General features: G+C 50.6%; 8 protein-coding genes across 8 annotated transcripts; 4 read left to right on the top strand and 4 right to left on the bottom strand.

Moving 5' to 3' along the window:
* Nucleotides 1-1,823: 1,823 nt before the first annotated feature.
* On the bottom strand, nt 1,824-3,020 carry JLP1-2 (Alpha-ketoglutarate-dependent sulfonate dioxygenase; the record flags this gene model as incomplete). Its single annotated transcript, XM_032022885.1, has 2 exons — nt 1,824-2,137; nt 2,192-3,020. 2 exons carry the CDS (start codon nt 3,018-3,020, stop codon nt 1,824-1,826), a joined length of 1,143 nt encoding a protein of 380 aa, XP_031880200.1.
* A 557-nt stretch (nt 3,021-3,577) lies between these two features.
* On the top strand, nt 3,578-5,272 carry prlL-21 (MFS transporter prlL; the record flags this gene model as incomplete). Its single annotated transcript, XM_032022886.1, has 3 exons — nt 3,578-3,767; nt 3,831-4,389; nt 4,441-5,272. The coding sequence occupies 3 exons, from the start codon at nt 3,578-3,580 to the stop codon at nt 5,270-5,272; spliced, it is 1,581 nt and encodes a 526-aa protein (XP_031880201.1).
* A 504-nt stretch (nt 5,273-5,776) lies between these two features.
* On the top strand, nt 5,777-7,020 carry CGGC5_v006229 (putative 4-hydroxy-2-oxoglutarate aldolase; the record flags this gene model as incomplete). Its single annotated transcript, XM_032022887.2, has 6 exons — nt 5,777-6,321; nt 6,385-6,541; nt 6,606-6,635; nt 6,687-6,806; nt 6,859-6,888; nt 6,940-7,020. 6 exons carry the CDS (start codon nt 5,777-5,779, stop codon nt 7,018-7,020), a joined length of 963 nt encoding a protein of 320 aa, XP_031880202.2.
* A 579-nt stretch (nt 7,021-7,599) lies between these two features.
* Nucleotides 7,600-8,778, top strand: CGGC5_v006230 (uncharacterized protein; the record flags this gene model as incomplete). The annotated part of the gene is made up of 1 exon (XM_032022888.1): nt 7,600-8,778. One exon carries the CDS (start codon nt 7,600-7,602, stop codon nt 8,776-8,778), a length of 1,179 nt encoding a protein of 392 aa, XP_031880203.1.
* A 486-nt stretch (nt 8,779-9,264) lies between these two features.
* glsA (Glutaminase) lies at nt 9,265-10,360 on the bottom strand (the record flags this gene model as incomplete). The annotated part of the gene is made up of 2 exons (XM_032022890.1): nt 9,265-9,329; nt 9,382-10,360. 2 exons carry the CDS (start codon nt 10,358-10,360, stop codon nt 9,265-9,267), a joined length of 1,044 nt encoding a protein of 347 aa, XP_031880211.1.
* Nucleotides 10,361-11,452: 1,092 nt separating this feature from the next.
* CGGC5_v006232 (putative transcriptional regulatory protein) lies at nt 11,453-13,848 on the top strand (the record flags this gene model as incomplete). The annotated part of the gene is made up of 7 exons (XM_032022891.1): nt 11,453-11,514; nt 11,592-11,656; nt 11,725-11,813; nt 11,880-11,947; nt 12,008-12,498; nt 12,584-13,500; nt 13,588-13,848. 7 exons carry the CDS (start codon nt 11,453-11,455, stop codon nt 13,846-13,848), a joined length of 1,953 nt encoding a protein of 650 aa, XP_031880269.1.
* Nucleotides 13,849-14,064: 216 nt separating this feature from the next.
* On the bottom strand, nt 14,065-15,171 carry CGGC5_v006233 (putative 3-hydroxyisobutyrate dehydrogenase; the record flags this gene model as incomplete). The annotated part of the gene is made up of 5 exons (XM_032022892.2): nt 14,065-14,346; nt 14,478-14,571; nt 14,647-14,679; nt 14,744-14,897; nt 14,970-15,171. 5 exons carry the CDS (start codon nt 15,169-15,171, stop codon nt 14,065-14,067), a joined length of 765 nt encoding a protein of 254 aa, XP_031880268.2.
* A 6,964-nt stretch (nt 15,172-22,135) lies between these two features.
* On the bottom strand, nt 22,136-23,976 carry Sugct-2 (Succinate--hydroxymethylglutarate CoA-transferase; the record flags this gene model as incomplete). Its single annotated transcript, XM_032022894.1, has 2 exons — nt 22,136-22,921; nt 23,044-23,976. 2 exons carry the CDS (start codon nt 23,974-23,976, stop codon nt 22,136-22,138), a joined length of 1,719 nt encoding a protein of 572 aa, XP_031880266.1.
* Nucleotides 23,977-24,040: the final 64 nt, after the last annotated feature.

A 24,040-nucleotide genomic window follows, 5' to 3' on the forward strand; every position in this document is an offset into this window, starting at 1 on the left:
TCAACCCCTGCATCAGTCGGTTTTGGCGTCACAGGAATCGACATCCACGCACGAGAAGATGGAGAGTATCTTTATAAGCGGCATCTAGTCGAGTTTATCGACCAGCCAGAGCTTGTCAAACGACCGATCGACAATAAAGCCCGTATGACCTACATTGGTACGGATGTTTCCAATGTCAACTATCTCGTTCAACAACAATTCGGAGCTGCTGTTCACACATCTGAGGTCTGCCATTACCCAACAAATCGCATCTCACGGCGTGCAGCGGGTCACGATCCGGTAGATCGACTGCCCCTAGACACATTCCAATTGCCACCAAAGGCTGTTGTGGACGAATTGCTAGAGGCCTATTTCCGACATGTCAACCCGGGGTTCCCCGTAGTTGATGAGCGTATCTTCTTGGGTCAGTATCGAGCCAGGGATTCTTCAAACCCACCTTCACTTCTACTTCTCTACGCTATCCTTCTTGTTGGTAGCCACGCCCTTTACGAAGAGGATTCCGAAAAGAGACATCTCGCTAAGGCAACTTATTTTCGTCGTGCCAAAAGCCTATTGGATGCTAGATTCGAATCAAATCGCGACACCATTGTCCAAGCGGCTTTGCTTCTTACTTGGCACACGGACGGATTGGAAGACGCGACAGCGAACGCATGGTACTGGCTTGGGATAGCTGTTCGCGTCGCCACCGGCCTCGGGATGCATCGTGACGCAGAAGGCAGCACATTAGTCCAACACAATAAGCGCATGTGGCGACGAGTATGGTGGCTGCTCTTCCAAAGCGATGTATGGGTCTCGCTTCAGTACGGGCGGCCACAGTCAATCCATCTCGAAGACTCAAATGTGCAGAAGCTGAAAGTATCAGATTTTGCTGACTGCGGGCCGGATGCACAGCCTGAAAGCCTCATTCAAATGTCCGGACTGGCTATCATAGTATCGAAAGCTATGCGGGAGAGAAATCGCGCTTCAAGTGACGAAGCTAGGCGCATCGTTTTGCGCAAAACCGATGAGAGGTTGGCCAGCTGGGCATTGAGGCTGCCACAGTCACTGAATCTCCATGGTGCCATAGGAGCCGGTGTATGGAACACAAATCTGCATCTGCACTACAACATGGCTCTCATTCTTCTTCACAGGGCCCCTCCAAAAGCTTCATCTCAAGATGTTAATGGCGTAGAAAGTTCGAAGCGCGACGACAATGCCGAGATATGCGTGGCTGCTGCGGGAGTGATCCAATCCCTTTTCCAGACCTTATGCCAAACCGATGGCTTACGTTGTCTTTGGATGTCGACCATAAATTGTTTGTTCTCCGCTTTGGTTCAATTAAGCACCGAAATACGCATTTCAAACCCATTGCTTGCCATCTCGGCCCTTAGAAGATACGATTCAGCTCTGGTGTCGCTGAAACAGCTCGCAGAGTACTGGCCTAATGCAAAGTCTATCCTGCACTTTTTCGAAAACTCAGTGCGAATCAATTCCCGGTTTCAAGATAGTCACAACGTTTCGCAGCTGTTCGACGAGGACCCTGAAAATCAAGAGGACGCTTTACAACAGTCAACACTGGGAAGCAATATCGGCCACACAGCAAAAGACAACGAAGAGGTATCGGATGGAAGTCCAAGAAGACCTGATGAGTCAATTGTCTCGTCTGCCTGGGATCTCACAGAAGAAACGAATGAAACTGTAGATTTGAATAGTACAGGGGCGATTCTGGACTCTTGGAGACAGTGGCAAAGCCAACACTGGCATACCCCCGAGTTTTCAGACGAATATTTGTTCACATTTTAGCTCGCAAAGACTGTACAACGAAGATCTGATTTCCCAATCGTCTAGCAGAGTCCAAGAGATACCCGCCCAAAGTCTTTCTCACATTCACCATCGTCCTCCTCGACCTTTGCTGGGATAGGCTTATTCGCCAATGGAGTCAGACGGAAAGCATGCCTGCGCTCACCAGCCGGGTAATCAAGGGTCTGAGAGTGGTTCGTGACACGCTGATCCCAGATGAGAACGGTACCAGCCTCATAGCGGACACGGCACTGGAAATCCTGTCTCTTAGCGATGTGATCGAACAGAAAGTTCAGAAGGTAGTCAGATTCCTCTTGGTCGAACCCAACGATCTTCTTCGTGTAGACGGGATTGACATCTTTTAAGTCCTTGTCAGCAAATATCGTATTTTATCCTCCTGAAGTGAACTTACATAGTGCCTTCTCTCTGGTAACGGGATGAACGATGACGACAGGGTGTTCTTGAACTAGCTGCTGCCTCCTCATGACTGCGTTTTGGCCGTTCTTCAGCTCCTGGGTGACACCATCGTTATTGGAGTGGATAGCAGTCAATCCCTCAAGCCTCTTCCTGAACTTGGGTGACAGGGCCTTGAAAGCTTGAACGCTAGAGCTTACAAGTGTGTCACCACCAGCAGCAGAGGGTGACTCGAGCATGCAGATGAAGGTGGTACCAGGGGGCTGAGGCTCGGGGGACTGGTCGGTGTGCCATTGTACGGGGCTGCGACCCCTCCAAGACTTGCGCACACGTAGATCTTCCTTATGATCATAGATAATCATATGCTCCTCAGAGCCAGCAGCAGGGTGTGGCGCCCATCCATGGATGTGCAGTGGACCGAAGTGGCGCACGATTTGCTTCTGGCGTTCGAAGCCGATGTCGCGGAAGTCCTGGTTGCGAAAGACTAAGGCACCACGCTTGGCAGCGAGAAGCGCGAGTTCATCCAGTCCTTCAGTCGATAGCTGCGACAGCTGGACCCCCTCGATCTCGGTGCCGACATGGGGCGAGAGGTCAATGACCTTGGTTGCTGTTGAGAGAAGATTGGGGAGCTTTGGGTCAGCGCGGTGGCCGGAGTCAAAGTGCTCGAAAGACCCGATGTCTTCTACCTTCTCCAGAGGGTCATAGAAGGGCATGAACTCAGGATACAAAGCGGAACCATCTTCCTTGACGGGTCGCGTGACGAGCTTGGTCGCCAGAGGCTCTGCAGGGCCGGGGACGGGTGATGTAGTCGTGGCTGAGGGCGCCATGGTAGCAAGCCTCTTGAAGCCCCTTGGGTTCGGTATTGTAGACGAAGATAAGTACGAAAACCGGATAACTATTTCCGTATTGGTTCGCCTTTTGTCAATATTGTAGAAGTTTGTGAGATAAGATGGATAAGATGGCGGGGAAGATCCTGTGCTATCAGCCAGGCTTTACTTATACCTACTCCGGATTGCCTCGGTCGGGCTAAGAACCACAGGGCTGGACTTTATCAGACCACTGACAATTGGTTCGAAGCGTCTTGGATGATGGTCGGTGCTAATGGGGCAGTTTCTAGCTGACGCGCCGATAGCAATGACACCGAGACTGCAAGTTCAAAACGCCGAGGCGCCGAGTCGCCGATGCGGCCAAGCTGGGTGCTTGTCGTTATCAATAGAGGATCAGCGGGGCACAACAATCTCTTGCAGATAGCGCCATGTAAGTTGTCTCGATCTGCCGCTCTGCTTTCCGGTTTCAATGCCAGCTTTCGACTTTTCGACATTGTTGTTTCTCTTTGTCGCTTGTTTGTTGCTCCATTCTGCGACCAATTCTTGGTGTTTTCACCATGAGCCCTCAACCTCAAGACGCATCCTCAATCGAGGATGTTGAAAAGAAGACACCAGATCAAAACTCTCCTTCGTCAAAAACTGGTGTGGCTGAGGGTCAGGCAAACTTTCCAAACTCTGAGTATGAGAGGTATCTGGACTTGCATCGACAGTTTGAGGGTGCTGGGAGACAAAGGCTTTTGCAGAAACGTACGTGTCGAAGAGATTCCAAGACTTGGTGTCCCTACCTTATGATAAACTGATTCGATGTAGTCGATTGGCGACTTCTACCCACTCTGAGTGTTCTCTACTTGTTGTGTTCACTGGACAAGTCGAACGCGGGCAACGCCAAGATTTTCGGCTTCGTTACAGACGCCAACATGACATCAACCCAATTCAACTTAGGCTTGATGGTGTTCTTCTTCTCATACGGTCTATGGGAACCCGTCTCGAATGTTCTGCTTAGACGCCTTGGACCAAAGGTTTGGTTCCCGATAATTATAGTAACTTGGGGTACGATTACGACCTTGACTTGTCTTTGCCGCAGTTTCGGAGCATTCATAGCCATTCGACTTGCTCTGGGAATCGCCGAGGCAGGCTTGTACCCCGGATCTTACTTCATTTTGAGTATGTGGTACACGCCTAAGGAACTTGCCACGCGCATGGCCATATTCTATGGCGCAAATACTGCAGCTGGCGCCTTTTCAGGTGTCATCGCGTATGGTGTTGGTCATCTCGATGGCTCTCATGGCTACACTGCTTGGGAGTGGCTGTTCTTGATAGAAGGTGGCATCACTGTTGCTGTTGGTCTCATGACCATCTTCTTTCTTCCGTAAGTGTTTTTGTTCCGAATTCCACATCGTCCTGCTAACACAATTTGAAGTCATTTTCCCCACCAGTACAATGAGACTCGCAAGACGAGCTGGCTTACCGCCACTGAGCTGGATTACGCCAAGTTGCGAGTGAAGTACGCTTCTGGTCCGGATGCCCCTACCTACGAGTTCCGCTGGAGTGACGTCTGGGCAGCTGCGCGCGACCGCAAGACATGGCTCATGATGATGATGTTCTGGTGGGGAGGTTCCATTCCAACATACTCCTTGTCGTATACTCTGCCGACGATGGTGAAGAACCTGGGATATTCAGCCATCCGTGCCCAGGCCTTGACCACGCCACCTTATATTTTCGCCACCATTGTGTGCATCTTCAACGGCTGGATGAGCGATCACTTTCAGAAGCGTTATGCCTCGATAATGGCATGCTATGCTGTTGGTCTTACCGGAATCATCATCTTGTGGATCAGTATTCACTTTCCGCAAGTTTCAGGGGTGTCATACTTTGCGATATTCATCGCAGCCGCTGGTTACAGTGCTCAGGCACCGATTGTCGGAGCTTGGACTTCCAACAATATTCCCAACCCTTCCAAGAGGGCTGCTTCCATCGGACTTCTGATGCTTTTTGGCTCTGTTGGTGGTGGCGGTATTGGCTCCAACATCTATCTGGAGGAACAAGCGCCCGTCTATCCTTTGGGTTTCGGCTTCTCAGTTGGCGCAACTGTTCTCGGGGCAATGATCCCTGCTACTATTCACTGGTGGCTTATGCGAAGAGAGAATGAGAGAAGAGCTACTTTGGACCACGGTCAGATTCTCACTGAACATAGCCAGGAGGAGCTCAGTAGTATGGAAGAGAATTCGCCCCTGTATCGTTACACTTTGTAGGGTTGGACACAAAAGTAGCAGTATGAGCAGATTGAATCAAACTCGTTACCAGATTCATGACATTTTGTGCACAGGGGGGGCTGAGATACAAAACTTTGCCGGTCGTATGGCTTCTATGTATGTGTATTGTGCGATCATTATCATTCACTTGCTACATGTAGTCTGGGGTGCACGATGATGCGTTTCGATACCGTTGTTTATAATGATATTGCTTTTCCATAATATCGTTGTCCGACAAAAAATACCGGAACATGACCTGAAGTCTATATTCACAAATCACGATTGAATGCTTTACCACATGATGCATGTTGTCTCTGCAGCAAGGCACCAGGCGATATGTGGGTTTGTCTCGGCGTTTCGGCGGGGGGGCTCGGCGACAGCACTATCAAGTACATGCGGAAGTGCCATGTGCTTGCCGATTGTATAATTTATGTCTGTTCTTCTTGTCTTTTCATACAGCAAGCAAATGGTTTTGCTACTGAAGCTGCATCATTTTCAAGTAACATGGCTTCTATCTCGCACCGACCCCTTCCTCAGGGTATCTACACCCCCCTTCCGACATTCTTCCTTCCCAACGAAGATGTGGATCTAGTTGCATTTGCAACTCACGTGCGATACGTAGCTGCCGCTGGCACCGTTCCGGTGGTAGCAGGCTCAGCCGGCGAGGCCCCTCATCTCTCCGCCAAGGAGCGTACGCAACTGATCAAGACTGCTCGAGCTAGTCTTGACGAAGGAGGGTTACAACATGTGCCGATTGTGGCCGGTATCGGTGCTCCAAGCACCCGCGAAACCATTGAACTTGCCAAAAAGGCCGAAACAGCGGGCGCCGACTATGCTATGGTCTTGCCTCCCGGCTATTACGGTGGCCAGCTGGGGAGTCCGGCAGGAAGACTTGCTCTAACGAATTTCTTCATTGATGTCGCTGAAGCAAGCCCGCTGCCAGTGGTTCTTTACAACTTTCCTGCTGTGTCAGGGGGCATCGATTTGGACAGTGACCTAATTGTCGATGTTGTGAAGGGATCAGACAATGTCGTCGGAGTCAAGCTGACGTGAGTATATAATCCTGACATCTGTGACATCTGTGTACTATCTGCGATACTTACTGGGGAAAGATGCGCGTCCGTTGGTAAGATCACAAGAATCAATGCAGTGCTTTCCGCGCCTTCCTTCATGGAAACCTACCCACGTCGTCGTCAAGGGGACAAGTTCAAGATCATCGATGGCTTCATTGACATCTTGCTGCCATCGATAGCTAGCGGAGCTGCTGGGGTAAGATTCAATGTCCAGACGTAATGGAACCGGACTAACAATCTTCTCCGTGTGGTTATTGTAGGCTATCTCAGGTCTCCCAAACTTTGCTCCTGTAAGTCACTTGCATCTTGATACTCCGAAATGTTGGCTTAGAATCACGCAGAAAACATGTGTCAAGCTCTGGCAACTATGTGGCTCATCTCCAGGCTCTGAGGATTACGATGAGGCTCAGCGTCTTCAAGGTCTGTTGGCTATGGCGGATGGAGCGTGTCAACGCATAGGAGTGAGTGATCGTTCTTACCAGTCTTGAGGGAAGAACACTGACAAGACCGAAGATCACCGGGTTGAAAATGCTTGTGCATATGGTATTGGGACATAGTGAGCTACCTCGAAGACCGCTATTGCCTATGTCAAAGGAGCAAGGACAGGAGCTTATCTCTCTTGAAGCCATACAGGCCGTCATGGAAGAGGAGCAAAGGTTGACAAAGGGGATATAAAAACGAATCAAGTATGGACTGTTAATGAAGGCTAAAGAAATTTCGGAAACCCGCCAAATTATCGGATCATGTTCAGTGTACATGCATGTTTCGGCGGCATGTGACGTTCAATCCGACCCGAGTTGACAGAAATACGATGTTGCATCACTATTGATGCGGTCGAATCGGATTAGGAAGGCATGGAATAGCGCCAGTGTGGGAACTTCAGAATCGGACTGCCAGTCCGACGTCGAACTATGATCCCGAATAGAGGCAAGATCCGGCGGATCAGCATTGTATTATAGGGGAATTTCCCCGCACTGCACCCAACATAGACATCATATTACCAGATCTGGGGTAGCTTCCCAAGATTCTGTGTTAGCCGCACGAATAGTGCGTGGTCTGGGTTTCTGAGAGATGGCCAGAGCAGTAGAGTGTCTGCAGCTACCGAAATCTCCAATGTGTTCACCTATTCTGGTTGTTAGTTATAAAAGGCTTCGGCATCCGTGTTAACGTGAATGATTAAGACAATATGATGAAGGACATTCGAGGCAATAGCGGATTTGATCTTGGAGACTGTCGTTGATCCAGCGCTTCATCATGAAATTCCTTTCAGTTCTATTTCATCTCTTCGTCACGTTTGCGACCGCAGCGCCACCCCACGGCTTGGCAAATCTGGTTCAACGAGCCACCCCTGCACCTTTCAGCGACTTCACCAACAACCTAGTATTCTACCCAGATAGGAACTACACGAGTTGGAAGGTCATCTACGCCCGTACTCTGCAGCTGTCTGATGGTAGTCAACTTCTATCGTGGGAGAACTATCCACCCGAACCTCCGCAAGCCAACTTTCCCATTTACAAATCAACCGACGGAGGCGCAAACTGGATCGAGTTTTCGTCTGTGTCTGATCAAGTCAATGGATGGGGTCTGCGGTATCAGCCCAACTTCTACCTTCTCAAAGAAGGGTTTGGCGGATATCCTGCCGGAACCATTCTTCTTGGGGGAGCTTCTGTTCCGGCGGACCTGAGCGAAGCTTATCTCGATCTTTACGCCAGTAGAGATGGGGGATTGAACTGGGAATTTGTCAGTCACATGGTATATGGCGCTGGGCCCGAGACTACCACCAACGGCAACGATGCAGTATGGGAGCCATTTTTCATGATGCACGAGGGTGAACTTGTCTGCTTCTTCTCTGATCAAAGAGATGAGAATCATGCGCAGAAACTTGCACATATCACGACCAAAGATCTCAAGACATGGAGCGAACCTGTGGATGACGTTGCTTCGTCGGCATACGACGACCGCCCAGGGATGACCACGGTGGCACACATTCAGTCCACGGGTCAGTACATCATCACGTATGAAGTTTGCGCGACGAATGAGGGCTGCGAAGGGTATTACAAGGTCTCTTCCTCGCCCCTGACGTTTGGCACTATTGAAGGGCGCGGGGACAAAATTGTTTCCGCCGAAGGCCATACTACCGGGGGATCACCATACGTCATTTGGACTCCCAACGAAAAGAAAGATGATGGCTCAGGCATCATCATCATGAACGGTGCTAGCAGAGAACAACTTTTCGTTAACGAGGATTCTGCGGATCCAGCGGGATGGAAGGAAGTTGATGTGGGACAATGGGCAGCACATTCGAGATGCATTGAAGTGATCAATAACAACGGAACGGAGAAGTTGATGCTTTCGAACGCTGGCCAAATGCAGGCGGGATTTGACAACTATGTGGTTGTCGGAGTTGTGGATATTCCCTACGATGCTGTCTGACCCTCTGGTGACTATTCAAAGGTCCATCTTTAGCATACAGACATTGGAAGTACCATCAACACTATCCAACTAGTAGTTGGCGAGAAATAGAGTACAGAATGCATAAGTTTTATTCTGTTTTATGACAACAAAACAACCCAGACAGGTATGCTTTTATTGAGGCGAACCATCCTTGGTCGGATAGTCACCAACTATCATCTTTGAATACCGCTTGACAACCCAAGCCTCCAATGAATTCCCGTGCTTCAGTTTCTGATTTGGACACATGGGGTTGCTCCTCCTTACTCTCAGGATCTATAGTCATCTGCAGAACCCCAGATGGGTCGACCACCACCACATTCCGCCCATCCAAAATAAGCCGTCGGATATTTTCACGAATTATCCTTTGTGCAATGGCATTTAGTGAGTATGTGTCACGGAATGAGAATACCACGGCACAGGCATTGGCATGCATTCCAGAGCCGGGGTCATCCGGGTCCGGCTCACTCAGCTCACGCGCAAGAGTCCTGGTAAGACGCTCTGATCCCGCAAATCGAACAGCGCCTCGAAGACTGAAGATAACAACTTTTCGTTGGCAGTTCGGATGATGCGGGTCCCTCTTACCCCCAACGATTGTGGCTACTGAGGTGCGCACAGTGGCACCGGCGACCTGGCTGGCGTCCATCATGTGCAGGCCCATGTCTCGTGACAACTGCTCACAGATCATGACGCCCCTCACACTGTTTCCGCGCCCGTCAAGCTTGGGAGAGAAAGCTGCGAGGCCGACTTGGCCGGGCAGAGCCCCGAGGATGCCGCCAGCCACGCCGCTTTTCGCCGGGATACCCACCCTGGAAACCCAGTCGCCTGCAGCATCGTACATTCCGCAGGTAGTCATGATAGAGAGAACCTGACGGACACTGGTTTGGGGGATAATATGGTCTCCAGTGATGGGGTTCACACCGCTGTTGCAGAGGGTTGCTGCCATCAGGGCCAAGTCCCTGACATTGACATTGATGGAGCATTGGCGAATGTAACCCTTCACGGCGTCTCGCGGATCGCAGGTGATGATACCGGTTGCTTTTAGCATATATCCGATACTCATGTTGCGGTCCGCATCTTTGAGTTCGGCCTGATAGACCTCTTCGTCGACGTGAAGTTCCCGGCCTGCGAGTCTTGACAACGTCTTCAGGATACGTTCCGTCCTTTGCTCCACCGTAGCGTCAGGCGAGACGACTAGTGTGTGTGCCGTGATGGCTCCGGCGTTGATCATGGGGTTCATGGGCCGATTGCTGCCGCGTTCGAGCGAGAGCCGATTGAAAGCGTCGCCGGACGGCTCTACGCCAATCTTTTCCAACACCCGCGACAATCCCGCGTCCTCGATAGCCAACGCATAGACAAAGGCTTTGGAAATCGATTGGATTGAGAATTCGACCCGGTCGTCTCCTGCTGAGTAGAGATTGCCGTCAACCATGGCCAGAGCCACTGCCATCTTGGACGTGTTCGCTTTCGCTAGCACATCGATGTAGTCTGCTGGTGCTCCATCGTCGTTGGGGCGGGCATTCTCAAGTACGCGTTTGAGATAGTCGGGGATGGGCGACTTCATTGCGTGGGTGAGTGGTGTAGCAGGATCGTGAGAACTCGGTGGGAAAAGCCTCTCAAATTGCCAAAAAAGAGAGAAAGAATATATTTTGCTGCACTTGGCGCTTACTAACAATTTGCCCGTAGTGCACAATTAGTATTCCTCGGTTTCCGAGCCTAGTGGAATTTCGCGAGTCACGGTGGGTGGGTGACCTTCACAAGACTGCCGTTTGACTAGAGAATTCTTCATCGTCAGGGCTGATGAGCACATGACAACCTACGAAAAATGACCTTGCCAAGGGAAAAAAATGGTCATTGGATGAGTCTTCTGTGTTGTGGAGGGCGAAACGATTGCGTCAATTTCAGCATACCCTTCATGAGCTGTTTGGCGAGGGAAGCAAGGGCTTATTTGTGCTACAACACCACGTTTTGCCCTCTAATTATTGTCTCGTCGTCAGTAATTGAATTAGATGTGTCATACGTCCCCATCTGGCGTGGTTTGTAGGAGGCGTGGAGACAAAGCTCTCCACCCTTATTTTTTTTCGAAGGAAATCGCATGTCAAGACCGAGCCTTTTTCGGATATCCGAAACCCCACATATATGTTATTCCCTGGTCAACTCAAAGTTATGATGCCTTCACAGAATTGACAACTCTTTGAAACGGGCAATCCTCTGAGCGGGAACGTTCGGTCCGGACTCTGTGAGAAGCATGTCTTCAGAACATCCTGATGTTGTTTCTGAGATCAACCATTGTCCGTCTTACAGAAATTATGTGCGTTTGTTTTTGAACGACCAAATGTTTGACTGGAGGATGAATTGGTTACAGTAACACAGAGCGGGAGAATGAAGCAGGAATCTGACATACAGTTGGGTTAGGTTAGCTCATGGTTTACAACGTTCGCAAAGTGGGGCGCTATGGATCAACACCTGGAGTGCGTCAACTGCCGTATCCAACTCCCCTTTACCCGACTAGAGCTGATGACTAAAGTGGCTGAAGCCGAGCTAGATAAACCAACTATCGATAACTCGCAATTCACAGCTCACTCACCCCGCTCTCCTTCCCCTTCCGTCTACAGACCACCACCTCCCGCATCCCGCACAGTATACAAAAGCACAAATGAATGCGGGGGGTGACTTCTTCCCGGTGCAACGAATCGCTCAGGCATGTCTTCAGTGTCGGTAAGTATGCAGAGGCCGCGTTGGAAGCAGAGATCACGACATTGCAGACACTTTATAGTATGGCTGACCTTACTTAGACGCAAGAAATGCCGGTGCACCGGAGATCGACCTGTCTGTGGTCATTGTCGTCGGTTGGGACTAGGTTAGTCATAGCTCGTATTCCAGACTCCAGTTACTTGTCCTATCATGCTAATACACTCCTCCAAATAGACTGTGTCTACGGTGAAGAGAACCCTCGGCAGCGTTCCTTGGACTCCGAGCCACACGTTGAGCCCGATGCATCTTCTCGGGAGGCCACTGTGAGTGGAAGATGATGTCCAGCCAAACCAAGCCTCTCCCATCTGTCTCTCTAACGAGGCTCTCAGACAACTGTGTTGAGGAGACTGTCAATTCTTGACAACAAGATGGAGAATGTGACAGCTCGACTTAGCACGTGAGCTACCATCCTGACGCTTTTTCATAATGTAATAAGCTCACATGGTCAACTTCGTAGTATTGAGGACCGCCTGACATCCCTTCTCGACCTCCATCTTTCAGGCAGCGTACAAGCGTCTCATGCCGCGCGCAATCCTAGGAATGGCACCGACGCGCCGAACCTCGCCTCAAATCAAGGTCAGAGTGTGGTCGCAGAGCAGGAGGCACCTGCACCCATGGATGTTGGCGTGCCCGAAGACGTTGTCGCTGCCGCGGTGGATGCCTACTTCTTCTACTGCCACAACCAACCCTACTCCTTTTTCCACGAAGCACACTTCCGCCGCCGCTTGTCAGAAAGGACCGTCCCTACACATCTGCTGCTGACTATAGTGGCTACGGCTGGTCGCTTCTGCTCACATCCCTACTTCACGGGGCGCGTGCACGAAGCGTCGGTCGACTGTGCCAATCGGGCTTGGAAGCTGATTGTTTCTGATTGCTTTACTGAGGGCACTGGCACGGAAATATCCGCAGTACAGACGGTGGCTCTTCTGGGTTTGTTTGACTTCACTGGTGAGTGGTTAATCTCATACTGGAGCTTGTTACTTGTTCCCCTTGAGCGATAGGACAACAGGCAGAATACTGACGGCAAGAGCAGCTGGCAGGTCGCGTCACGGTTCGGCATGGGTTAAGGTGGGTATGTCTGTGAGGATGGCACAGGATTGTGGACTCATGTTGGAGAACGCAACACATCTTCCATATATGGAACAGGAAGAACGCCGACGCGTCTTCTGGTCTGTCTATCTCCTAGACCGACTGGTGTCCTGCGGACGCGGTCGTCCACCAGCCATCGTCGATGCGTCTTGCCACCTGCAATTACCATGCGAAGAGGTGGTCTGGAAGAATGAGGTATGGAGCAAGACGCAATCTCTTGACGAGATGACAAACCGGGCCTTGACAGTCCCTCAGAGTCAAGGCTCCTTCGCCCATGTCATTGCCATGGCCCAGATCCTGGGACGGAGTGCGCAGTACATGCTTCAGGAGTTCAACATCCGCAGTCCTCATCCTCCCTGGGATCGAAGCTCCGATTTCGCTGCTCTTGAGTCTGATCTCCTCCATTTCGAGTCATCCCTGAGGATCCAACAACCGTTGCAGCAGGTTCTGGCTCCGTACATTAGTGCCGATGGAGTCGTGGATTACCACACCACTGGCCCGATTATCTTCTCTCGGGCATTCTATCACCTCTGCTACTGCCTGCTTAATCACCCTTTTCTGCTCAAGCGCCGGATTGATACATGCCGCACGTTGGCCCCGACGAGTTTTCTGACACGATCATCTGACCTTGGGTGGTTACATGCGCAGCATATGCTAGCACTCATACGGGACGCTCGCGGGCTGGGGTGCTCCTTTCACTCCTCTTCTAGCGGCTACTGCGCGACTGTTGCCGGTTCTATCATCGCTTTGAGAACTGGTGATTCAGATTTAGCCGTGAGCCAGAGAGCTCAAGTTCTGCTTGAAGAGGCTTTGTCGTATCTCGACACTCTGGGTCGTCATTGGAATAATGTCTCCTCTATGGTGCGTAACTCCTTACACTCCCGGCTCTGCCGTGCTATAATTGCTTCTTTCCCGCCGTGAGATGACCAATGGCTCACAATTATACAGGCAACAGTGCTTAGACGGATGGTGTATGATGGTTTCCTTGGGGGTAGTTTGTGTAGTAGTGAGCTCCAAAGAGCTAACATTACTCTGGCCGAGGAAGAGACCTTGTGGGCCGTCGTTGACTACAACACCATGTCAAGCACAGTGAGCGAGGAAGCTTTGAATAACAACCAAGACCTCAGTAGCATATGGCTTGATTCGTGGACGGACCTCTTTGGGGTGTCAGGCGATCAAATAGCCCCGCTAACTCCGAATCCTTTGTAGAAGAATACTCGCGGGAGCAACGGCAATTGTTCGTTAGTATTAGAGCAAAGTCTTCAACGTAGGCGGCTTGTCGCGGAGAGCGAGAAAACTTCAGCAATTAAGTAGTCGCCTGAACATTTTGAAATCGACCATCCCGAGGTTAGAAAGAGGTACTTCGCGCAGTTGCTTAGTCCCTGTGACGAACAAAATCAAAACACTATGCCGTGGCTGTACTATTTACAACTTGACCTTCTTAGTGTCATGCCCAACTATCGCCTCGTCGAGTGCCTCATAGACAACACTGAAGTCGCGACTTCCCCATTCCGTCGTCTGAGCAAGAGGTCGATAAACCTCCTCGACACGCCTTCCAAGCGGCAGTGGCGAGTTCACTTCCACAGCAGCCTTCACAGCCAGCGCCAGATCCTTGTGCGCTAGACTGGTGACGAAGCCCCCCGTGTAATGACGATGGGCTGGGGGGCTTGTATCTCCTATCTTGACTTCCGGAACGGGATGGTTGATCTGGAAGATTTCTTAGCTTACCGCCCGTGTAATCTTGAATCCAACGTCAAGCTTGTCCCAAGAACCAGTGATGGAGGGAGTCAATCTTCTTATCGAAAACACCCGGTCAAATCTAACCCAGAAGAACTTACCTCACTAGACCAACATCTCCCCGTGGAATTGTTGATGATATCTGCGAGAACTTGGGGATCAACACCAAGCCTCTTCCCCAGCAGCATAGCCTCGCTGGGTAGATTTGCGTCAGTTTCTGGATGGAAACCATTTTCACTCTGCATCAACTGCAGGCAGGAACATGTTTACCTTAGACCCAGCATAGTGATCCCTAGCAAGAGACTGTGATTCAAGGAATGATTAGAACGGTTTTCAAAAGAAATACTGAGACTGTGAGTTCCCCTACTTGTTGGATATCTTCGCTGCAAGACCAGCACCAAGGTCACCGCAATATGTGACCTTCCTGGCCATAGGCTGGAGATAAGGGACTGCCCGTTCAAATGATCTCTTGTTGCCGCCGACCATTATCGCGAGAGTACCATCTCTAGCACCGATCACTCCTACGAACATGACAGTCAACATAATGTAGATCCTCAGGGTAAATGAAATGGTTGAGGGGCAGAATGACATACCTCCAGACACGGGGGCGTCCAATAGGTCGACACCAGTCTCCCTCAATTTCAGAGCGACAGACCTGCTGACGCTTTGCTCGATGGTGGACTGGTCAAGACACAAAGTCGACAATCTTTGTTGCTCATCCAATGTTTTCAAGGCGCGAATGACGCTGCTGTCACCGAGATAGACGTCCTCTACGTGCCGACCTGTGGGCACCATCGTAATAATAGTTGACGCCTTTTGTGCCACATCGTATGGGGCTGCAATGAGGGGAAAGGAACATATAAATTAGCGGTTGGAAATGACCTGCACCAAAACTGTATCGAGACTCACAAGAGCATCTGTGTATAGACACAGCTGGGTTCTCCTTTTGGTGCCGCTGTACGACACCTTCCACAGCAGCATCGTTGACGTCAAAAAGGACATATTTGGGACGGCGACCGACTTTTGCTGTAGATCTATTGACAAGGTTGTTGAACTAGATCAAAATTCGTTAGAAGCAGAGACAAAATACTTGCGGATAGGTCTTCACCATATGATTCCCCATAGCACCCAAGCCGATGAATCCGATAGTGTTGGTTCTGTCAGCGGCGCTACTAGCCATCGTGCGCCTGGAGCTCAACTGACGATGGCGTTTAAGTTGATTTCTCCAGAGTTGCTGGCTGAGGATGTACCTCCCAGAGATCGTTGACGTCGGCATTTGCACGTTGAAGGTTGTGTAGTGACTTTGCTTGAGGTCATGGCATATTCATGTTTCCATTGACTGAATTCGTTCCTTTAAGAGTGAATCGACGTTTCCGAAGTGATACCGTTGTAGGCCCGTGGCAACCGGACCTAAGTTGGAACAAGGGGGGCCTGATCGGGCGGCCGTTGTGGGTACGGTCCGGCCTTTGGGGAGCTGATCTGCACCAGTGTGTGAGGGGTGGGAATAAAGGTGGACACGGTCCGGCGCCCGTGTCACTTAGTAGGATTACGTGCATTACTGGGGGTAAGATCTAGGCTTCTGTTTTGGGAAACAGTGATTTCATCTGAGTTCGGTAGACGTACCCCAAAGCAAGGTGGTAATTAGTCCGTTGGATATGGTGTGGAAATCGACATCCGCTTTGCTCGGCGTTGAGATAGTGTTTCCACCACTCTTGATTCTCCACTGTTGAACTTAATGCTGAAAGAAAAGAATGAGGTAATGAGGTATTGAGTTGGCGACGACTACTAGCAGGTGAGGGAAATGGATATTTCAGCAAGATTCTGTCGTATACAGACGCGATGTATCTTGAAAAATACTTGCAATGCTGATTCTGCTTTGGGTGGGCAGTACAATGATGGTTACGACGAAGATGGTCCAATCTTTTGCAGTGAATTAATAACCTGAACAGCTTCTCGTCGATTCGCGTCAGGCACATGCTGCAAAATCAGGCGTCTCTGCCGACGTTCGCCGCCTCACGCCAAATCCAATGTCCAACCCTTCTCCATGATACCTCACTCAACTGGGCAAAGTAGTGCCTAGTGTCTCATCGCTTGTCGCTGATTACAAATTCTTCTTGCCAAAGCCTATCAACGACGCCATCTCTCCCCAGAAGCTCGAAGGCGGATCCTTGACCAGTGCTTCAGCTTCATACCGATCAATGCTTGGTCGAGCCCATAAGAGGTCTAACTCATGGGCTTTTTTGATCTGTTTCTTTTTGGCCAACTTCCATCCTGTGTACAATACAGGTGCAAGAAGCTGCATGGTATAGTTGGCGAAGAAATCGGCTTGAATTGCTAGATTGATTTTGGCCTCTTTGTTCAATGACTGCATTGTTGTGGTAGACGGATGTGAGTTGGAAAGAAAAAGATGTGGTGGTTGCTGTTGAGCGATCCGCTTGCTTGTCCGATCCGCTCGCTTATCATGCACGTTATCTGGTTTTGAAGTATTAAAGTAGATAGTAGAAAGACCTCAACTCGTGCTTGTCACCAAGCGTGGAAATGAAAAGGGAAAGAGAACCTGAGGGGCATCGTTGGCCTACTGAGGTAGCAATTATTCAACGGTAGCAGGGCTCTTGAAAGGACGCTGATTTTCCTGTCGTCCAATAGCCACTGCCCTCTCTCCAGCCACACTTCCATCCATCGTAAAGCCATACTGAATGCGCATTGCTTTCATCTCGTTTGACAAATCCGAACTGTCTAGCCAAACAGTTTTGGGGTCTAACTCAATGAACCGTGAGCTTCGCACAGTCGTAGACACATAGCCAAGGATTTCAGGCCCACATGTCAGGTGTACAAAAACGATGCTCAGTATTCCCCCTACCAGAAGGACCAGAGAAGAGAATAGACAAATTATAATCCAAGGCTCTGAAATCACAAAGACTTCTGAGAACGTCGATGAATCCTGAATAGTCGTAGTGTTCGGCTCGAGGCTCGAGATGTTGGTGGGTGAGTCTGGTACGTGGCCCAGCGCTGCATATGTGTTAAGTAGTTGACCAAAGCGGACGCTCAACACGAGAGGATCAAGATCTTCTATGTCAACCTCCGTTTTTGAGTCTACCTTTTCGAAATTCGGGTCTTTGAGATAATAGATAGATGGGTCGACGAACCCCCCTACCTCCCTTGCTGACGCGGCGGGCATTTGATTCGACAGAAGTTTAGCAACTGAAGGAAAAGATAACTCCGAAATTTGTTCTGGGGCATGTGGAATCTTTGATGGCCGCTGCGCCACTACCTTGCATTTCTGCCGACCACTAGAATGCCAGCAATCCACCTGAGATTCGACATACTTCTGAGAAACTCGGAAAACAACGTCCAGTATGTTGGAACGTCTGATGCCAGTGAGTGGTAAGAGTAGCTGTAACAAAATTCTAGACGGGCGGACTATTATGTCTGTTTCATTTGTGAACATCGAAGGGCTGCCCAAAACCGATCGACTGCGCATTTGTGAGGATGGGGACTCGTTTTCCAGACCTTCATCCCACACATCGTCGATGAATCGGTCAACTGCAATGGCCCATTGGTAGAGTGGACCACGATCGCCTCTGTCCGGAGGGTATCCGTGCCAGGTTCCGTTTGGAATAGGGGTTTTCGAGAAAAGGTTGGAGGTAATGTTGGCTGCATCGCCACTGTCTGAGGTTTGAACAAGAAACCGACGCGTTTCTTGCAACTCGAGATTTATGTAGCTGGACTCCATGGTGAAAGAGACATTCCCAGTCCCAGGGTAAGCCACCGGAATTCCGACCAACGATGAATATTGTACTTCATCAGGGTTGGTAGACACGTTTTGCCAAGCTGTTGCTTTTGGATCCAGGAACGGAATTCTGACGTTCCCCCACAGATCGACGCGATCGATCTTGGTTGCCTTTGGTGCTGTGACGAGTAAGACATATTTGGTTGCCAGACTTCCGAATCTTATACGATATAAGGAATCTCCAGGAGCGTTTGGCCAACTGTTACCGTAAAATGAAGACGGCCCTAGATTGTCGAGATATGTAACGTTCGCTGGCTGATACTCTGCTTGGTGCTTGGAGTCCAACGCGCGCAGAAAGGCTTGCGCTCCGAGAGGAGAGAACACCCAGACTACTAGAAGAACACCTGCAAGAGCATTCGTAGTCCGAAATTGAAAGATAGTAAGAAGAGTTGAGCCCACAGTCCTGCTACCTATCAGCTGCTCCAGCGTGACCAGGCTAGCTCCTTTCTCCAGTTTCCAGCGAGCGACCTGAAACATTAGACGGCCAATGATAGAAGCGAACAAAATCGGAAAGAGTGTGGCGAGCTATTTTGGAAGTCAAGTCAGTAACTTTGGTTTGTTCTGTTAATGAGGTTAAGAAATCAGTCGAGGAAAAATGAAAGGCGCGGGCGATTAAAGTCGACTTACTATGATGACAGCGTTTTGCCACGCTCCCAATTTGTCCCCAACTCGAGCACCATCTAGGCGCCAAAGCATGATAACAAAGACAATAACTGCCACCGGAAAGATTACAACAGCGACATCAGTAAGAATCGTGGGTGGCCCTAAGTTATTGTTTCTAGGCCGATTAATGTCTTCCGGACATGGGGGCTCGCTTTTCGTAGCCACAGGCCTATACTCTCGGGATTGGTCCACATCTTCTGTGGAGGTCTCGTCTTCAGAGGCATCGATCTCAGCACTTCCGGGATTGCCTTGGCTTCTTCGAAGTGTTGCTGGACTGAGCTGAGGCGATCGACGGGTGGGAGCTGGGGAGCTACTGTTGCGTTCGTTGGACATCTGGAATGGCTAACAGTATTGGTGAACAGAGGGAGCGTCAAGATATACCGCGTTGCTTCTTAAGTGCCGCAGTACTCTATTGTCGAAATGAGTGCCAAGGTGACTAATGAAAGTTCCTCAAGGAATCAGGTAAGGAAGGAGACTAGGAGTGCGCCAACGCCCGAACAGAAGTGTTCTCGCGTGAATTCCAGGATGTGTTATCTAGCTGTGACGGGAAGATCAAACCCAATCCTCGATTCCTCTTATAAGTATGTAGGCGTCCAGGCTGATATTTCCAGCCTCCGCTTCAGCATTTTGCGAACTACATGCCTTACCAGATGCCTTTTCAGATTCCAAGCTTAGCAATTACCGGATACGGTATGGCGTATGTAACAAAAGTTGAAACTGTACTCTACTTGGCAAAGACACACATGCAGCTGATCCTATGCTGTGTCACAATCGTGGCGCTGAGTACTGTAGCCTTGCCAGCGTGTTCTCTGCAATTCAGTGCCACGGGTGTGCTAAGTCTTGATTCATCGCAGCTCACCACGATTAGAACAGACTTTCTGGATGTAGTAGATGCACGCTCAATTCATGTGCTGAGCAATTGCTGAGAATGGCAGGTTGGATTGTCCTCCTTTTGTTACTTTGGGGTCATTACAGAAGCATCGTCTGCAATAGGGAAAAGCGAGGGAGGGTTTTCTGGGCGAGATGATTGCCTCCCTGGTCTTTCCATGTGCGATTCATGCCTTTAGAACCAACATCTTATAGCAGTCTTGGGAAATTTAGCCAGGGGCTGTTGTGTCACGGCTCACAACGCGGCCAGCAGGCTACTTTTCAACTGTCTCACTATCGCCTGAGAACCTCTGTGCTTACACTGTGAATCACAGGCTGTCCACGCCACATGCAGGGAGCCAGCCTTGGCCAATCTGCCCTTTCCTCAGCAAATTTGAAATAAGCTGACGCCAGTTGGAACTTGTGCGCGAGACATGAGTACAGACTTGGATACTTTCTGAAGCAGCTTCAAAGCTCATTTCTTTGGTTGAATGGGAGTTCACCGTCGGAAAGGAGACTTTGTTTTGCTTCATGCTACTGGGTCTACTGCACGACTTGGTAGCTTAGCAGTAGGACACGCTTTGCGGCATTATTCTGAGGAGAACGCGCGTTCGTCGAGTAACTTCTCCTTGCATCGGCGTCCCGAGTAAGACTCACCGACCAGCTACTTTACCCTCTATTTCGATCGTTTTAACCTATCAGTCTAGGAATGAAATCCTCAAGGAAGGCATATTTGGTTCACAAGTATTGCGGTCAGGCCGTTTACAATGATTAATCCAGAGAGCCTAAGAGATGCATAAGGAAACTCACGTATCTCAAGGGATACGTGCATCAAGCCATCATACTCGATTCCCTGATGGAGTAGCAACATTTATCGCCAATGTGGACCCCCTTTTGGTTCAAACGTCTTAGCCATTGATTCAGCTGCCACCCGCGCACAGCAGGTCTTCCCTGGCAGAAGTCCACTGTCAGAAGAGACGGGTCGGACGAGGGATTGGGAGGCGACCCTTGAGCCGGGTCAAGTCGCGCGCCATGCCCGGAGAAGTGAAAGAAGAAGAAATCGCCCATCTTGGCTTGGGTCGTGACATTGTCAAACTCCTTCTTCATATTCTCGAATGTCGGCAACCGATCTGGCGACTCCATGGGTTCTTCGTTCGCTGTGCTCCATGACCCGGCTGGAGTCGGAGACGAAGTTAGAATGGACGGGGTGTCGACTTGGAAATCGGTTTGGAGGAGTTCTCGAATGGCTTCGACATCGTTGACGCAACCTTGAAGATTGGAAAGGGATAGAATTGAACCCTGATTATCCTTTCTTGCATCGCTGTTGAGATATAGATCGACCCCAACAAGCAATGCGAACCGATTTGCCTGCGTGAATTGGGCTATTATTGAAGAAAGGGTGTGGATACTCAGGAGAGTTGGCTCTGCGTGAGACCTTAACGCATCAGACACTCAAATCCCGAAGCCGGTCACGTTACGGCGAAGGGAGACGTCCTCAATCTGCAGCCCCCTACCACTCGACACAGCATGGAGACCCCCTCCCACCCCCCCCGAAGACTCCTTGGCTACGATACGAGATGTGTCAAGTAGTGGAGAAACAGAATCTTGTGGGTCTGGAGGTCGGAATTGCGAATCAATGCAGAGACACTGCAGGTAGCATGTTGTGGCACCCTCGATCTAGACGGTCGTCGGGCATGGGTTTGAAGGCTTCCTGAGCGATGGTGCTGGCCTCGTCGAGGTACTTTGGAGCTCCAGTCCGTGAGTTCTGACCGTTCAGCAGGTTTCAAGGTCCTCATGATATGTATGTGGACCTGGATACCAAGTGGCGTGGCTTCTGCGGCCTGTCTGGTGATCAGCGCCCACTCAAGCAGGATCCCAACCTCAACCGAACACCTACCACTTTTAGCGTGCACTGTTAATGGGCCGGACCGGGTCCACAAAACACAAAGCACGAGGTCACCCGCTACCAATGGGGACGGACCGACCAGTTGTCTGGTGGCATCAGGATTTCGTGTGAAGGTATCCCTCCATGTTAGCAGTTGACTTCCAAATCATTGTAGCTTTCGGGGCCGTATGCCTATTCAAGGAAATATACGAGCCGAAGGCCACTGCTAGTCGATTCCCTTCGACGGGGAGCCGCTTGGAGTCATGATGAATCGCCCTTGAATACGACATCCTAAATTCAGAGATCAGATGCAAGTTGGAGTTGACGGCCGAAGTGGATTGGAGTGAGTGGAAATGGAAATACATGTAGTTTTGCCCACTCCGACTCGGCAATCTTGAGCCGCCGCCATTTTGGGTTACCAAATGGTGCCGAAACATAGGTAGACACTTTAAAATCCTAGAACATATTCATCATGGCACTTGAGACTATATATGACTTTAATGAACAATTTCTTCCATAACACTCAATCATTGAACTACGCTGATGCTATAACATCAAAGCCATGACAGTGATGGGCTTTCATGGTGACAGTTGGGCTCTGGTGCTGAAGACCAATGCGGGGATTCTTCCGGAGTTGCTAGCTGGAGAACAGGTTTGAGCAGCTCGAATTTGCCCCATTCACCTTTCAGCTGGGTGAACCATGGCGATTTCGGCCCAAAGTGCTCGGGAAACACATCGGCCCATCCCTTAAGCACAACATCTAGCAGCTCTAGGACGAATAGCTCTGGACCAGTTTCGCCCCACTGGAACCTTTCATTGCACTGCTTCACAGCTTCGGGAGAGTATAGGCCGACGTCTGGCTGTAAGGGCATGGCGGCTGCCGCCATGAGTGAGGCGAAGACGTGATAGGAGCCTCCCTGACGCGTGCGGTCTCTTATAGCCATCATAGCCCCAATAGCGCCAATCAAACCGGTCAACATGTCTGGGACAGGGAGAGCCGGCAATACGCAAGTGCCGTCTGTATGACCCAGACTTCTTCCGGTGACATATGAACATCCAGAGGCGGCGTCGGCTACCTGCTGCCAGCCTGGGCGCTCGTGCATGGGGCCGTCTGGTCCGTAGCAATTCTCTTCGACGTAGACGATGCCCTTGCCCCGTTTTCCGGCTATCTCCAAGAGGTCGTGGCGGCCCATTCCTCTCCTGGCTAGGGACCCTGAACGGTAGCCCTGGACGAAGATGTCGGCGTCCTGGATGAGACTGAGAAGGTGCTGGAGCTCGTCCTCTTTGTCAAAGTCAATGTCCAACGTGCGAACTCCGGCGTTGAGCGTGAGTTGCAAAGACTACGATCAAAGGTCAGCTTTTGCATGGTTTTGCCAGTAGATTACTAGCCAAAGTGACTTGTAAACATATGTAAAGAATCCGTTTTCATGACAGGATTGGAGTGCAAAAGACCAGTGCTTACATTGAAGTCTGGTAGCCTGCTGCAGTTGATGCGGACAACGTCAGCTCCGAGTGCCGCCAACGTCGTTCCAATCACTGGGCCTGCAATGATCCGCACAATTTCCACTACTTTGATGCCAACCAAAGGTCGCTTGTCGGGGCTGGGGGTCAAAGGAATCGCTGGTGTAGAGATAGCGTGTGACTGCAACTTGTAGTTTACTAGAGGGTGTTTGGAGAGGTCTTTGCTCATCCGCGTCTGCCTCCACGATTCCGGAGTATAGCAGGTACTCCCACAGAGGCCACGCTCAATATTGATGCCTTCCAGCTCGTGAGCGCCAAACTTCCGCACGTGTTTGCCGATGAGCTTGTAGGCTTCATCGAGCCCGCTGCAAGGTGTCTCTGCGTCCAGGCCAACGGCTTGCAGCACAGGACCCGCATCGAGCGAGCCATGGAGCTGGTACCAGAGCCCCTCATCTTTGGTCGGATAGTTAGCTGTCGCGCGGAGTCGCAGAGGCGTTGCAAACGTGCCCTTCTCCAGGTCCTTGGAGAAGATGCCCGCAAGCTCTCCCCGTTTAGCCAACTCTCGGACGGTTGAACCGTTGCGCTTGGCCATGCCAACACACCCAAGCCAGAATGCTGCATGGTCTGTATTGATACTAACATGGCGGATAGGACTGCCGCCGTCTCGGAGGGCTAGGAGCTCGTTGGCAACCACTCCGCACATGGCGTGCAGTGCCGCGGCAATGACAGGAGACTTGAGTGGGCCGGGGGCGATAGTCTGCGGCGAGCCTTGGAACGAAACAGACTTCCACATATCTTTATCTTGTGTGAAGCCCGGGGTCACCGCCGCAAGCGATTCAAAAAGCCGGAGCGCATCATCGGGGACGGCTGGGGCATCGTGATCGATCCATGACCCAGGCCCATAGACGTCGGAGCCTGAGATAATGTTCGCCATGGTGTTGGGGGTCTCTGGTGCGCAGGAGGATGCAACAATAACTAAGGTGATGGAAGTTGCAGAG

The sequence above is a fragment of the Colletotrichum fructicola genome (genome assembly GCF_000319635.2).
Source record: "Colletotrichum fructicola Nara gc5 chromosome Unknown KSG_Nara_v1_contig03, whole genome shotgun sequence".
In the NCBI taxonomy this organism is placed as follows: domain Eukaryota; kingdom Fungi; phylum Ascomycota; class Sordariomycetes; order Glomerellales; family Glomerellaceae; genus Colletotrichum; species Colletotrichum fructicola.